Below are 14261 nucleotides of genomic sequence, written 5' to 3'. Positions count from 1 at the left end.
TGGAGGGGGTGCCTGGACACCTGAGTCCCTCAGGAGCCCCTGGACTGCCCATCATCATGGCCCAGGCATCCTGGATGACCCAATTCTGCAAGGGGCCTAGGTGTCCGAGGGGCCCAGGCATCTGGAGCGAGCCAATTCTGCAAGGGGCCCAGGCATCCAGGAGTGACTTGATTCTGCAAAGGGGCCCAGACTTGATTCTCCAAGGGGCCCAGGCATCCAGGAGTGACTTGATTCTCCAAGGGGCCCAGGCATCCAAGGGCAACACGATTCTCCGAGGGGCCCAGGTGTCCATGGGTGACCCAGTTTTCCATTTTGCCGTTTTCTCCGAATTGTCGTTGATAAATGCACTTGCTGCTACAAGTTTTCTTTCTATGAGCTCAAACTAACAATTAAGCGCTTTCAATAATAATATATTTTCCTGGGTAATGTCCAACGTTTGTTGGAGGCGCAAGTCTTACCAAAGAGGCATCCCTGTTTGGGGGAGGGAGAAGGAGGCTCGCTCATCAGCAATCTCTGGTGAACAGGTCGGCGGTTCAATTTTCTTCCCTTCCAAAAAACTTTAGTGAGCTATCCTCTGTTTTATAGTTGCTGAAGGTGGCATGTGGAAGCGCAGCAGACATACTTCATTGGCCAGATTGCCATTTGCGTGGTTGTTGGGGGTATGCTCCCCTTATTTACATATCATTATGCAGCAAAGGGTGTGATTTTTAATATGGTAATCAGAGATAATGAGGCTAGGGATACTATAGGTCAACAGTTAGTCTGTGAACAGCAATTATTTTTTGGGATGCAACTCTTTGTGGTCAGGGGTGGACCGTGATACCTCCATATCGCTCCTTCCTCCGCCGTGCAGCTGGAACAAACTGTCTGGCCTTCACCAGCTGGTTTGTTACTCATGTTGCAAAAGGGTGGTGCACTTTGGCTACCACGTACTGTTTTTCCCKTGTGCCCCCTTATCTTTCTCCCTGAATTCTCTCTTGTTCCCACACCTGCCCCCTCCCCTGTGTTTACAGATGTCCCTTGGGACACCTGGGCCCATCATCCATTTATGGGACAGTGGGGGCCGGATGCCTGGGCCCCTCAGAGCATTCAGTTGCCCCCAGATGCCTGGGCCCCTTAGAGGTCTGGGCCCCTCAGAAAATTGTGTCACCCCTGGACTCCTGGGTCTCTGGGACACCTGGGCCCCTCAGATATTTCGGTCACCCCCCGGACGCCTGGGCCCCTCAGCGAATTGGGTCACCCTAGACACCGGGGCCCCTTGCAGAGTGGGGTCACCCCTGGATGCCTGGGTCCCTCAGATGCCTGGGCCCTTTGAGAACTGGCTTGTTGCCGGACACCTGGGCCCCTCAGAGAATTGGGTACCTGGATGCCTGGGTCCCCTGGGATGCCTGAACCCCTCAGAGAATTGGGGTGCCTGCGGACGCCTGGGACCCTTGGACACCTGGGCCCCTCGGAGAATTGGGTCACCCCTGGACACCTGGGCCTTTCAGACACCAGGGCCCCTCAGAGAATTGTGTCACTCCTGGATGCCTGGGCCCCTCAGAGAATTGGGTCACCCCCAGATGTCTGAGACCCCTGGACACCTGGGCCCCTGGAGGAATTGGGTCACCCCAGACACCTGGGTCCTGTGGATGTCTGGGTCTCTGGCAGAACACTCCATCCATCCCACCTGGCCCGTGGCCTCCAGCCCAGACACCAGGCAGGATTTGGGGCAGCTGAGGAGCATCTTGGGGTACTTGGGGAATCACCGAATGAGCATGTGGTGGGAGCAAGGGGAGCAAAGGGGAGAAGGAGATTCACTGCACGACTCCACAACTTGTCTCAAAGACTAGCATTTACTGCACAAGTTGCAACGGTGCAAAGCAACAATTCTTATCACCCAAAACTTAGTCCAACTGGAATATTTATTTTCTAATTATGCTAAAAGTTGTGCTAACAGCAACTGTTTAGTAAACAGAAAATCTAGCTAATTTAGACTAATTGTAACTACCCAAACGAATGACCTAGGCAAACTGATTCTGGTGGATTTCACCCACGTGTTGCCTCAGTGGCCAATGTACCCTCAATCCCAGGGAAGCAACTGCGGGAGGGTGTCCCCATCCCCGTCCCGAGGGGTTCCACAAGTTGGCCAACCTGCTGTCACCTACAAAGAGCCCAGGATGGCCTCTGGGGCCAACCTGTTTCTACCCTTCAGGGGAAGGTGGAGATGGAGTCACGAGGCCAGTTGCGGTTCTCTTCGTGCAGGTCTTCCCTAGCTCTTGGCTGCTGCAGGGTTCAGCTCTGCTCCATCATTGTTATGACCAACACACATGGGGTAGGTGGGTGGCCAAAGACCCCTTCAGCACTCCAGCACTGAAGAAAGTAGCTTGCCAATGACTGCTTGACTCTTGAGGTGGTGGTCTCAAGGAGACATCCCATAGCTGGGATGAGAAGGAGATGATTCCAGCCAGCAGTGATTAACACTGCCCCAGCTGTGAAAGCAGGTGGTGTCTCTCAAGGTCCTGACCAGGTGGAGATAGTCCAGACCACAATTAACACTCCCGAATTCTCTCCTGACTCCACACGCAGGCATGGTTCCCATGACCGCCCTTGGTGCCCTGGCCACCATGGCCCTCCTGCCTGGCAGCCTCCCACCAGTCCCCAGCCCCTGCCCAGCCCTGATCCTGTCCCCCCAGGGTTAGTAGAAAGCCATGCTCTGGAGTGTGCTGAGGTCTGCGCCCAGGCAGGGAGGCCAGGCAGGGTGGCCATTCCCTCCATACATGTACTGAGCCCAGCAGGCAGACAGAGCCGGTCACATTCAAAGATCACCCCTCACCAGGACCATGGTGAATGGCCAGTGCTGGAAATGGCTGGTACAAGGAGCTGGGTGTGGTAGGAGTTTCCTGGGACAGTTTCTTCTCTCTGTTCATGCAACAACCAGCTGGGCTGGATCTTCGCACTGAGACACCCTGCTTGAGGGCCCCCATGGGAGGAGGAGGGTCTACAGGCTCAGCAGATGGCCCCAGGACCTCCTCTGCATGCTCCCTGCCAGCCCTGCAGAGGGCCCAGCAGAGGGCTCGTCCTCCCCAGGCTCACAGCTGGACATTCAGTCCTCCAGGTGGGCATGGAGCCTTGTCTGGCAGTGACTTTTGGGGTAAGGACCAGCACACAGGGTGGGCAAGATTGTCTCAAGGACATGTGCTGGGGATAGGGCATGAGGGAGAGCAGCTTTGGAGGAAGAGCCCAACCTTCAGGCACTGCACCTGGAAGGATCTACTTTATTACAGAGATACTGTGAGGGAGTCAGCTTTGACCCAGTGTTAAACACAACTTTATATGGGCACCAGGTGAGACAGAGCAGTGTCAGTGAAGGTGGAATGAATCCAACCATTTGTGTAGCAACATGGTGACAAATAATAATAACAACAGTAATACTAGTAATAATAAAAATAAAGTGAACAAACAAAGCTCAGTCCTGGTACAGTACACAGTGGGAGTCATTTGTGGAGAGCAATGGCAATGTTACCACTGCTGAAAAACGTCCATGAAACCACTTTCCTCAGGGCATCTTTGAGCTCCTTGTTCCTCATGCTGTAGATGAGGGGGTTCACTGTTGGAGGCACCACTGCATAGAGAACAGCCACCACCAGATCCACAGCTGGGGAGGAGATGGAGGGGGGTTTCCCGTAGGCAAACAGGTCAGTGCTGACAAACAGGGAGACCACGGTCAGGTGAGGGATGCACATGGAAAAGGCTTTGTGCCGGCCCTGCTGAGAGGGGATCCTCAGCACAGCGGTGAAGATCTGCACGTAGGACAGCACAATGAAAACGAAACACCCAAAGACTAAACAGACACTAAACACCATAAGCCCAACTTCCGAGAGGTAGGAGTCTGAGCAGGAGAGCTTCAAGATATGGGGGATTTCACAGAAGAACTGGTCCACTGTGTTGCCTTGGCAGAGTGGTATTGAAAATGTGTTAGCAGTGTGCAGGAGACCATAGAGAAAACCACTGGCCCAGGCAGCTGCTGCCATTCTGACACAAGCTCTGGTGCCCATGATGGTCCCGTAGTGCAGGGGTCTGCAGATGGCAACAAAGCGGTCATAGGCCATGACAGTGAGAAGAGAAAACTCCCCTCCAAACAAGAAGACGAACAGAAAGACTTGAGCAGCACATCCTGAGTAGGAAATGGCCCTGGTGTCCCACAGGGAATTGGCCATGGATTTGGGGACAGTGGTGGAGATGGTGCCAAGGTCCAGAACAGAGAGATTGAGGAGGAAGAAGTACATGGGAGTGTGGAGGCGGTGGTCGCAGGCTACAGCTGTGATGATGAGGCCGTTGCCCAGGAGGGCAGCCAGGTAGATGCCCAGGAAGAGTGAGAAGTGCAAGAGCTGCAGCTCCCGTGTGTCCGCAAATGCCAGGAGGAGGAACTCATTGAGGGAGCTGCCATTGGACATTTTGCTATCTCCAGGCATGGGAGACTGTGCAAAGAAGAAAAGACATTGAGAATTTAGCAGAGACTTTTCAAGCAAAGAAACCCCCAAATGTTGCAGTTCTCTCTTTGAGCTGGAGGATGATCACACTCATATGTTGCCCTAGAAAGAAACCAGCCCCTGCTGAGAGCAGAAGAGTCCAGTTTCAAAGTGCACATCTCCAAACTTCTCACCCTTTCTCCAGGCACCTGAGGGAGCTCCCCACACTCCCCTTCTAGACAAGGACACACAGGACTCTTCAGCTGCCCATATACAGCCTCCCACCACCAGCTCCATACTTTCAGCATCTCTGCACCTTCCTTATGGGTCTCTCAGATATCACAGTGATGCTATGAGACAGTAGTGCCTTTCTAGAGGGCAGGTGGCAGCCTGGCAGGACACCACAGGGAAACAATCAAGGGACCATTAGGACTGAAGACAGGCTCTTCTTAAGGGAGAGTCAGCTCATTTCCCAGCCCCACAGACTGCATTTCCTGGAGCTCCACAGGTTAGAAGGGGGCTGGGGCAACCTCATTCCCATGCAGACCCCTCTGTTCCACAACTTGCAGCATCAGTGTCTGAACTGCAGCTGAAAACACCCAACCCCAGAAAGCCCCAAAACAAGAACAGGAGCATCGTGGAGAGGAGGGGAAACAAGGAGCAACACCATGATCCTGCTGCCAAGGGAGGCAAGGAGAGAGACAGAGAGGCATTCTGGAAAGCCTTCATCTTACCCAGCTGGGCATGCCACCTCGCAGACGGTGACATCGCAGGGCAGTCGCTCTCAGCCCCTCTGTCAGGCAGCATGAAATGGGCCCGTAGCAGGAGAGATGCCCCTCTCCTCTGCCAGAGGTCTGGCTGCAGAGGAGGTGGCTCATGCCCTGGAGTTCCCTCTCGTTCCCTGCCCATCTCTGCTGCCTGGAGCTGTCCCTGCTGCCAGCTCTTTCTCTGTCCCAACAGCTTCTCCCGGTCGGTGCTCACAGACCCCATCCCACCTGCTGTGTGCTCAGTTTTGCCCTACAGAAACCTCCTGGATCAGGGCACTCTCTAGGGGCATCTCTGTGCATGCACGTCCTAAGGAGCAGGTCACATAAACTCCTATGAGGCCACAAAGGTGATGTTGATGCTGTCTGTAGGCTAAGGTGGGGATGAAGCGACTTCCTGTGGTTTCTCACTGACCTGTTAATCTCTCAGAGTGAAGGTTTAGGAGTCCCACTTCCTTCAGAGAACAGAAAACTTGTTCCTTCATTCTCCCTGCCAAAATTAGGAAATTGAAAGTGCAGACACCTGAAGGAAAGCTCCTTCCCTTTCAAGTAGCCCTTCTCTTGATCTCCTCTTAAAAAGACCCTTGGACATATCCTGTGCATGAGCTAGAGTTGTGAGCAGCCCTGACCCACGCAGCACCCTCTCAGCAGGAGAATGAACCTGCCCTGACAGGGGATCACTCCTCTCACCCAAAGCTTCTCCCCACAACACCATGGGGAGCTCCCTGTGCAGCCTGGGTGCTGACCCTTGCAGACAGCAGAGTCACTGTCCTTGGCACACAGCACCCTGGGACACAGGGACACTGCTCTGAATCACAGCCCTGTGCAGACCTGTGTGTGCTCCCTGGCTTCACACCCCTGCAGCCACCCCTGGCAGAAGGTAGCAAGATGCCCTGTCCCTGTGATGGTGTGGCAGGGATGGCCTGCTCTGAAGCATCTCCTCCTCTGCCTCTGCACCGAAGGAGCCGGGAAAGTGATCCTTAAAAAGCCTATCAGTTATGGGATTGGATGGGTTCAGAAGATCCCTCCAGGAACCTCAGTAGCATTGCCCTGCAGCTAGAGACTTACCGTGTCAAGGGCTGTGAAGATTTCTCCCACAAGGAGCTCTCCTCTGTCCTCCCACTCCACACTGCCTTGCACTTCTCTCTGTCATGTCTCCTCTCATGTCAGCAGCAGCAGGCAGTGCCCGGAGCCCTGCTGCTCTTTGCAGAGGAGCTGCTCCTGCACACAGCTGTCTCTGGGCAGTGCTGCCAGGTTGCCATGAGCTCCCTCAGTCCCAGGAGCCTGGCCCTGCTCAGGAGCAGAGGCCCAGCTGAAGGCATGTATTTCTCTGTCCCTTGTGCTCCCTCCTCCTGGGAAATGTTCACTCCAATAAACTAAAATAATCACCAGTGGTCCCTCTCTAAACACTGAAGGAAGACTGATTCCAGCATTACAAATTGTCTAATCAGAGGATGGTTATCTGCAAGAGGTGGAAACGTCCCACTCTGGAAGCCCCTATTCCCATCTCTTAAGTAGGCAGGACAGGTAGAAAGGAGCAAGAAGGGAGCTCATTGACACATGGTTCAGGTGCTGACTCAGATGAGTCAATCTGGGCATCTCAATCTGGTTTGGAAGGCCCTGTGCTGGAGTGGGATTCAGCAAACTCCCGTGAACTCTGCAAACACACAGGAGGTGGGATTCCCCTTGCCCAAGCTGAAGTGTGCACAACACAGATGTCTGCATGGGAGCTCCTTGTTGAAGCTCCCATTGTAATTACCTGAGATGGAGGGTGGGAGTCAGTTATCTGGTGACACCTGGTGGCATTTGAAGAGACAGAGGTGGTCGAACACATGTGCCAGTGTCTGCTTGCTCTGGGAGACCCACATCCTTCCAGAGCCTGAGGTGGGGGCCAGGTGGGGAATTTCCTTGGCCATCTGAAATGACACTAGATGCCCACTACTATTAGAGCACCATTCACTATGATGCTGGGGGCAGGGCCATGTCAGATGCCTGGGGTTTCTAGCATAACCACATGGATGGGACCTATGGGAAAACCATGCCCCTTTGGAGTGGTTGCTGGGCAAACAACCCAGGTTATCTCAGGTTTTCCTACCTGTGCCCAGACAACTGAATCCCACCACTGCCTTTAGGGAAAGTCCATCCCGTCTGCATTCGAGCATGCTGCACATCACACCAATGTCTCCACTCTAGTCTCTGCACTCTCAAACACTTCTTGGTCTCCGCCCTCTGAACCTCTTCTCACCCCCCAGGATGATATGAACAGGAACTGGGCTAATGATGACCTCAGGGTGCCAAATCACAGGCTGCCCAGTGCCAGGGACTTCTTCAGGGGCACCTTGTCCTGCCTGGAGATTGCTTCACCTCTGTCACAGGCCCCAGGCTGCTACAAATCAGCTCAGGCAGCCAAAACCTCTCTTGCCATTTCTGCACAGTCCAGCTCTGTTTCTCCTTGGCCTTGGGCACTGCAGGCTTTGCTATCTCAGTGGGAACCTCCTTTCACCATCACATTGCCACCTGCTGTCTATGCCAGCATGGCTCTGCTCTGAAGTGGGGCCATTGCACACACAGTGTCTTTGGCTCTTGCTAACAGGTTTCACCATGACCAGTCTGCTCTCTGTGCCACAGCTGATGCTCTGCAGCCCTAATATATGCAAATGTATGCAGCCTGGGGTAGAGGCAGGAGCAGACGGAGATGCGCAGGCTGTCACAGGACTGAAACATCATTGGAATGACTGAGATGTGGTGGGATCACTCAGGACTGGAGGGCGATGCTTTTGGGTACAATGTCTTCAGGAAAGACTGTCAGAGAAGATGAGGAGGGAGGATGCCTTTTGTGTGAAGGGGCAGCTCGGATGTGTGGAGCTCTTCCTTGGGAGAGGCAAGGGTTTGGATGAGTGCTTGTGGGTGAGCATCACAGTAGGGGTGACATCATGGTGGGAGCTACAGACCACCCAGTCAGGGTAAGGAGGTGGATGCAGTCTCCTTTAAGCAACTGGAGAAAGTCTGTGATCACAGGCCCTGGTTCTTGTCACGGGAACTTTAATCCCCCTGACATGAACTGGAAGGGCAAACAGCAGAGTGCAAGCAGGCCAGGAGGTTTCTGGAGGGCATCAAGGACAACTTCTTTGCACAGCTGCCAGATGGGCCGATGTGGGTGATGCTTTCTTGTATCTGGAAACTTCAAACAGGGAGGAAATGATCAGGGATGTGATAGCAGGACAAAGGCATTTGTTACATCCATCTTCAAAAAAGGCCACAAGGGCAACCTGGGGAGCTGCAGGTAGTCCAGCCTCACTTGGGTGAGGAGTGAGTCATGGAGTGAACCCTCTCCGATCACAGTTCTGGGCACATGAAGGAGAAGAAGGTGCCTGGGAACAGTTAGCATGGATTTATCCAGGGTAAACTGTGCCTCGCCAACCTGATTGCCGGCTATGAATAAATAACTGTATTTGTGGATGGAGAAGAGTAAACGTCTTTTTTCCTAGACTTTAGCAAGGTGTTTGACACTGTCTCCCACAATATTCTTGCGTGCACGTTAGAACGTTTCAGTCTAGAAGAGCAGACAACCGGATGGGTAAAAAGCTGCTTGAATGATCAGAGGCTCAGAGGGCAGTGGTGAATGGGTAGTACTCTTCCTGGAGGCCAGGGAGAAGTGGAGCACCCGAGGGTCTCTCCAGGAGCTTGTCCTGTTTATCATCTGTATTAGTTACACGGAGGATGCAACACTCATCATGCTTGTAGAAGACGCCTAACTGGAGGTGGGGGTGTGGGGGAGGCAGTCATATGCTTGAGGGCTGCCATTCAGAGGGACCTAGACAGGCAGGAGGAATGGGCTGTCAGGAACCTCATGGAATTCAACAAGGACAAAAGCCAGGGCTTGCACCTGAGATAAACCAACACCCCACAGTGTTACAGGCTGGGGCCTGAGTGCCTGGGGATCAGCTCTGTGGAAAAGGACCTGAGGGTGCTGGGGCACAGGAGGCAAAACATGAGCCAGCAGAATTCCCTGGCAGCAAAGGCAGCCAGAGGCATCGTGGGCTGTATGAGCAGGAGCACAGCCAGGAGGTCAAGGGAAATGGTGATCGCCTTCTAGTCAGTATTCATTAGACTGCATGTAGAACACTGCATGCAATTTTGGCTTCCCAGAACAAGAAAGAGGTTGATAACTGGGAGCATATTCGGCTGAGGGCCCTCACAGTAGTCGGGGAGGTGGAGCACTTGCTCTGTGAGGAAATGGGGCTGGTTCAACTTGGAGAAGAGATGGCTTTGGACGGATCTCATAACATCCTTCCAGTGGTTGCGAGGAGGTCATCAAGAAGATGGAGCCAGGCTCTTCACCAGGGTGCATGGTGGGAGGACAAGAGACAATGGGCATAAGTTGGAAGAAGAGACGTCCGTGCAGGAGATAAGGGAAGGCTTTTCCGCTGCGAGGATGATCAAGCACTGGAAGTGGTTGCCCAGAGAGGCTGTGCAGTCTCCTGCCTTGGAGGTTTCCAAGACCAGACGGAATGAAGCCCAGAGCAACCTGCTCTGACACCAGACCTGACCCTGCTGAGAGCGAGGAGATTGGGATAGAGACCTCCTGAGGTCCCTTCCACCCTGAAGGAGTCCATGATTCTTCCCACTCTCGATCTTCTCTTGTGGATGTCAGGGGAAGCACACAGGTACCCTGTGACAGTGGAAGCAGGCCAGCTTTCTTGTCTTCCTCCAGTCAGAATTGTTCAGATGCAGGGCTTCTTGGCAGGAATACACAAGACAGCCCTGATCAATCCTTTGCTTCACTTTTAATTTCCTTGTTTTTGTTTTTTTTTTCTTCCCCTACTTCTAATTTTGTCTCTTTTACCATCCTGATCCCTTCCCATATGATCAGCCCACTCCTGCTTACCCTTAACCCATTGGTGCTCTTCTGTTTATTTATTTTTTTGTTTGTTTTGTTTTGACACAGGAGCTTCAGCCTCGAAGGATCTCGAGAAATTCAGGTGATTCGGACAACAGATACCTCATGAAGATTTACAAGAGAAGTGTCAAGTCCTGTCCCTAGGCAGGAATAAACCCGTCCATGAGGAGAGGCTGAGGGACCTGGGTTTCTTTAGCCTGCTGAAGTGGAGGCAAAGGGCAGTAGAGGAGGAGCCTGTGACTGCTTGAAGGGTGGTTTCAGAGATGAGGGAGCTTTTCTTCTTAGAGGGAAACAGCATGAGAAGGAGAAAAAAAACACAAACAGCAGCTTCTGGAGTTTAGATGTAACAGTAGGAAAAGAAAATGTCACTTGAGGGGTAGTGCTGTGGTGCTACAGGTCACCCAGAGGGAGTCCGTGATCAGCCTCTGGCTTTGTGTTTCAAGGAAAAGCAAATGAGTACAGGAAGACATCAGGAGAGGCAGGGAGATCGCAGGGTGAGAGCAAGGTGGGGAAGCAGCTTGGGTGTGTACAGGCTGCAGGGAAAGAGGCACAGGCGTGGGAAAGCATAGGCCAGCCTGTGGTGGAGATGGCTGAGGGCACTGCCAAGGCTGAAAGCTCCCAATACAGCTAGGTTTTTGTCCTTTTGGCTATGGCTGGTGTCTCTGCCACCGAGGCCCACGAGAAGATGCCATTCCTTAAAGCACTGTAGCCTTGATGCCTCCTTGTCCCTTGGGAGCCCAGGAGGTGCCGTATCATGGTCCTGCACTTGGTGTTGTGCACCGCCACCCACACGCTGCTCCCAGGAAGAGCCCTGAGCAATGCGTGAGGGAAAGCATCACCCTACCCAGGAGGTGGCTGTCAGTGCCTCGTCACTGTGCTTGATAACACACATCAAGGTTGACTTGGCATCACAGCCACCCTCACATTGCCTTTGCACACCTGCAATCAGGGCCTCCAACTTCTGGCTCTAAGCAGCCCCTGGGGAGCCTTTGTCAGTAATGGCCCTCAGTGGGACCTGTTAACGTTCCAAGAAACTTGGGATTTGCTGCTCAATCTAACTCCTTGAGAAGTTGCTTCACCCTCTTCTCATTATCTGAAGTTCATGGGCTCAGCACTAAATACACCGAGGAGTCATTAAAATGCAAAAATCCCTAAGGAGCCATGTCTCTTTCCATAATTTTCTTCAGTTTGTCAATTCTTGTGTCGCTAATTGGAAAGTTTGCAGCAGTGTATTGAAATTAGGCAGATTTCAATGAGCRCCTGAAAAAGAAAGATGTCTGCTTCTTAAGCTTTCTTTGTTCTTCAGTTTTCAGAATAAGCGATACCCACATTCTCCAACTGATATTGATCCAGAGCGTCTCCTAATGAAGTCTGGACATGTAGGAAAAGCAGCGTTTTTGATAGGAGACATGTATGGAGAACCTTCCTCCCCAGCTCCCCAGCCCTGCCATTTCCCTCATCAGCCACTGGGGACTTCACATCACTCCTGTTAAAAATCTAACCTTTTGCCACTCAAGGTTGTAGCTGAACGGTACAGCTCATGTGCACCAATTCCCACCTGCTTTCCTTGGAGAACTAGCTGCAAACGGACAAAGAAGGGTTGTCTTAATTGCAAACAAACAAAAATAAAATTTGGAACAGTTTAATAAAAGATAAAAGACACTCCTCAGTTGTATGTCAAGTCCACGCTGCCTCCAGTGAGGTCCGCTGCCCACAAGACATAACCTKCCTTGAAATGTTTTCGACAGATAGATAGGAAAGGATAGACACAACAAAGGAGCTGGCTAAAGAGACAAGGAGACTGCTGRAAGACRAGGCAAGCTTCAGACTCGCAGAAGCTCAGAGCAGCAACTGGAGAGTTGAGAGGTATCTGAATGGATAATAGCAAGGGGAGGAGGAAAACTGGAAACTGCATATGCCCAGATCGTCTGATGCAAAGATGACTTTAGAAATGATCAATTTAATCAGATGATGTGGAAATATGTGAGAGAGCACTGAGATTACATCCAAAGCCTAATAGACAGAGCAGTGGAAACACAAGGTCAAGGGCAGATCAAGATTTCTTCTCCCCAGATTCATACCCTTCCTGAAGATTTCCGCTATTTCATCATAGGAAAACATTGACATTAAAATGAGCTGAGGAAAGTGTGCTCATATTTTTGAAATGTTGAAAACAGTTCTTCCCCTTTCCAGGCAGAGCTCGGGGTCCAACCACAAGCACCCAGTGGCAGTGGGAGAGGCCCTGGTGTCTCTGAGGGACCTGCCTGGGCCTGGCAGCTCTCACAGGGGACCTGCGGGAGACAGGAGCCCCTTGGAACTGCGGAGGGAGGCTGGGCAGAGGGGACCAGGGCACCTGCAATGGCACCAGCCATCCATGACCCTGTGAATGYATCCAACCCCAGCTCTGAAAATCACTTTCCCTTTCAAAAAACCAAAGAATCTCCCCAAAAGAGCAGTGTATCAAAAAAGAACCAAACAACAAAGGGCAATAAGAACACAAAGAAGTTGCAAAAGATGAAAAGTGTAAGGAAACATGTATATTTTTTGCTTTAGATAATATATTTAATTTCTTTCTTGTTTCTTTTTTATTGGCAGTTTCTAAAGATTTCTTTTATAATAGGGCCTACACTATTAAAAAATGATATTTTTGTGTCTCGCACAAGTCCACTGCCCTCAAACCACTCCCTGCACTGGATCTTCTTTGACACTCCTTAATCTTTGCACACAGTGAGTCGCACCAYGAGGTGTCGAGCTCTCACAACTGATAGAGGGAAGCAGCCTGATCAGCTTCAGTGAAAATGCTCTATTTATCAATGGCCTAATTTGCACCAATCTCAACGTACCTGTGTTACAGTGATGTCTTAAAGGAGTCCCTAAACATCTAGCCACAAACCCTTTCCATTTCCTGCATGGTCATGAAGTGTGACTCCATTTTAGGCGACAACAGGAATGGGAATTATCTCACCTGATGCCAGACCCCTTCAGTGCAGGTGTCCCTGGCTAACCCAGCTGTCTGGACTTCCCTTTCTAGTCGATGGAAAGAAAAAGGTTGTCCCACTGAGGGGTCTTGAGATGCTTCTCCTGGTGACCAGCTAATGCTCCAGAAACGTTCCCATTGTTCCTGGGTCACATTTCCCAGCACCACATGGGAACACAGCTACACAGGGCATCTCAGGCAGCAATGGCCACTGTACATGTCTATAGAGGACTGAATGTAAAGTTCTCATCATTGGTTGAAATCTATGCAAAAAATAGCTCTCTGCAAGAACTGAAAAAAAAATCTTCATTTTCAGAACTTCAAACCGTCTTTATCAATTGTAATGAATATTTTCTTTCTTCTTGATTGGTAGCACCATCTGCATGCGCTACAGAAATTATTCTATGTGAGGTTACGTGTATATATATGTATATGTTATTCTTCATGATACGTTTCCTGGCAGCACTCTGAATGGAGAAACTTGGTTCTGAGAAACTACTGTATTCCAATTGACATGTCTCCTCTCTCTTCTTCTGCCTCTCTGTGCTCTCTCCCTCTGCCTAGTCTGTCTTTACAGAGGCCTCATGGCCCCTCTACCCTCCAGGGAAGTCTCCTGTGGGATCCTGCCAGGCACATCCTGAATGAGCTGGAATCAGCTCTCCTGCAGCCCTGGGCTGTGCCTTGGCTTTTTGTCTTACTTCTCCACCATCTCATGATCACTGAAGCCATGGTTGCCCTCAGCCTTTACATCCCCATCTGGTTCTGTTTTGCTTGTGACTGACAGAGTCCAGCTGTTGTTGGCTCATTGATTGCCTGTGCCAAGAAATTGTTTTCAACACTCTCCAGGAATCTCCTGGGCTGCTTGTGCTCAGGCCAACTGCCCTGCCAGCAGATTTCAAGGTGGTTAAACTACCCTGTGAGAACCAGGATCTGTGACGGTGAGGCTTCCTCCAGCTGCCTACACAAGGTTTCAGCTGCTTCCCTTCCCTCCTCAGGCAGCTGTTAGCAAACACTACCAGAATGTCACCCAGACTCATGTGTCTTCTTATCCTTACTACGAGGTCTCAACTGACTCATCACCTGCTCCAAGGAAAAGCCCTGTGCACCCCTTTGCACAGAGCACACCTGCACGTCCTCACCATCCCAGCCTGCCTTCCCCAGGAGCCCAG

At 51.6% G+C, this 14261-nt stretch overlaps 1 protein-coding gene across 1 annotated transcript; it reads right to left on the bottom strand.

The window, feature by feature from the left end:
• Window positions 1–3476: 3476 nt before the first annotated feature.
• Window positions 3477–6277, bottom strand: LOC112961798 (olfactory receptor 14C36-like). The gene has a single exon (XM_026057333.1). It carries the CDS (start codon window positions 4452–4454, stop codon window positions 3477–3479), a length of 978 nt encoding a protein of 325 aa, XP_025913118.1. The 5' UTR covers window positions 4455–6277.
• Between the last annotated feature and the right edge of the window lie 7984 nt (window positions 6278–14261).

This window comes from Apteryx rowi, unplaced genomic scaffold, assembly GCF_003343035.1.
Source record: "Apteryx rowi isolate R43461 unplaced genomic scaffold, aptRow1 scaffold_1386, whole genome shotgun sequence".
Taxonomy (NCBI): domain Eukaryota; kingdom Metazoa; phylum Chordata; class Aves; order Apterygiformes; family Apterygidae; genus Apteryx; species Apteryx rowi.
The sequence above is the reverse complement of the archived record's forward strand: the minus strand, read 5'-3'. Positions and strand labels throughout refer to the sequence as shown.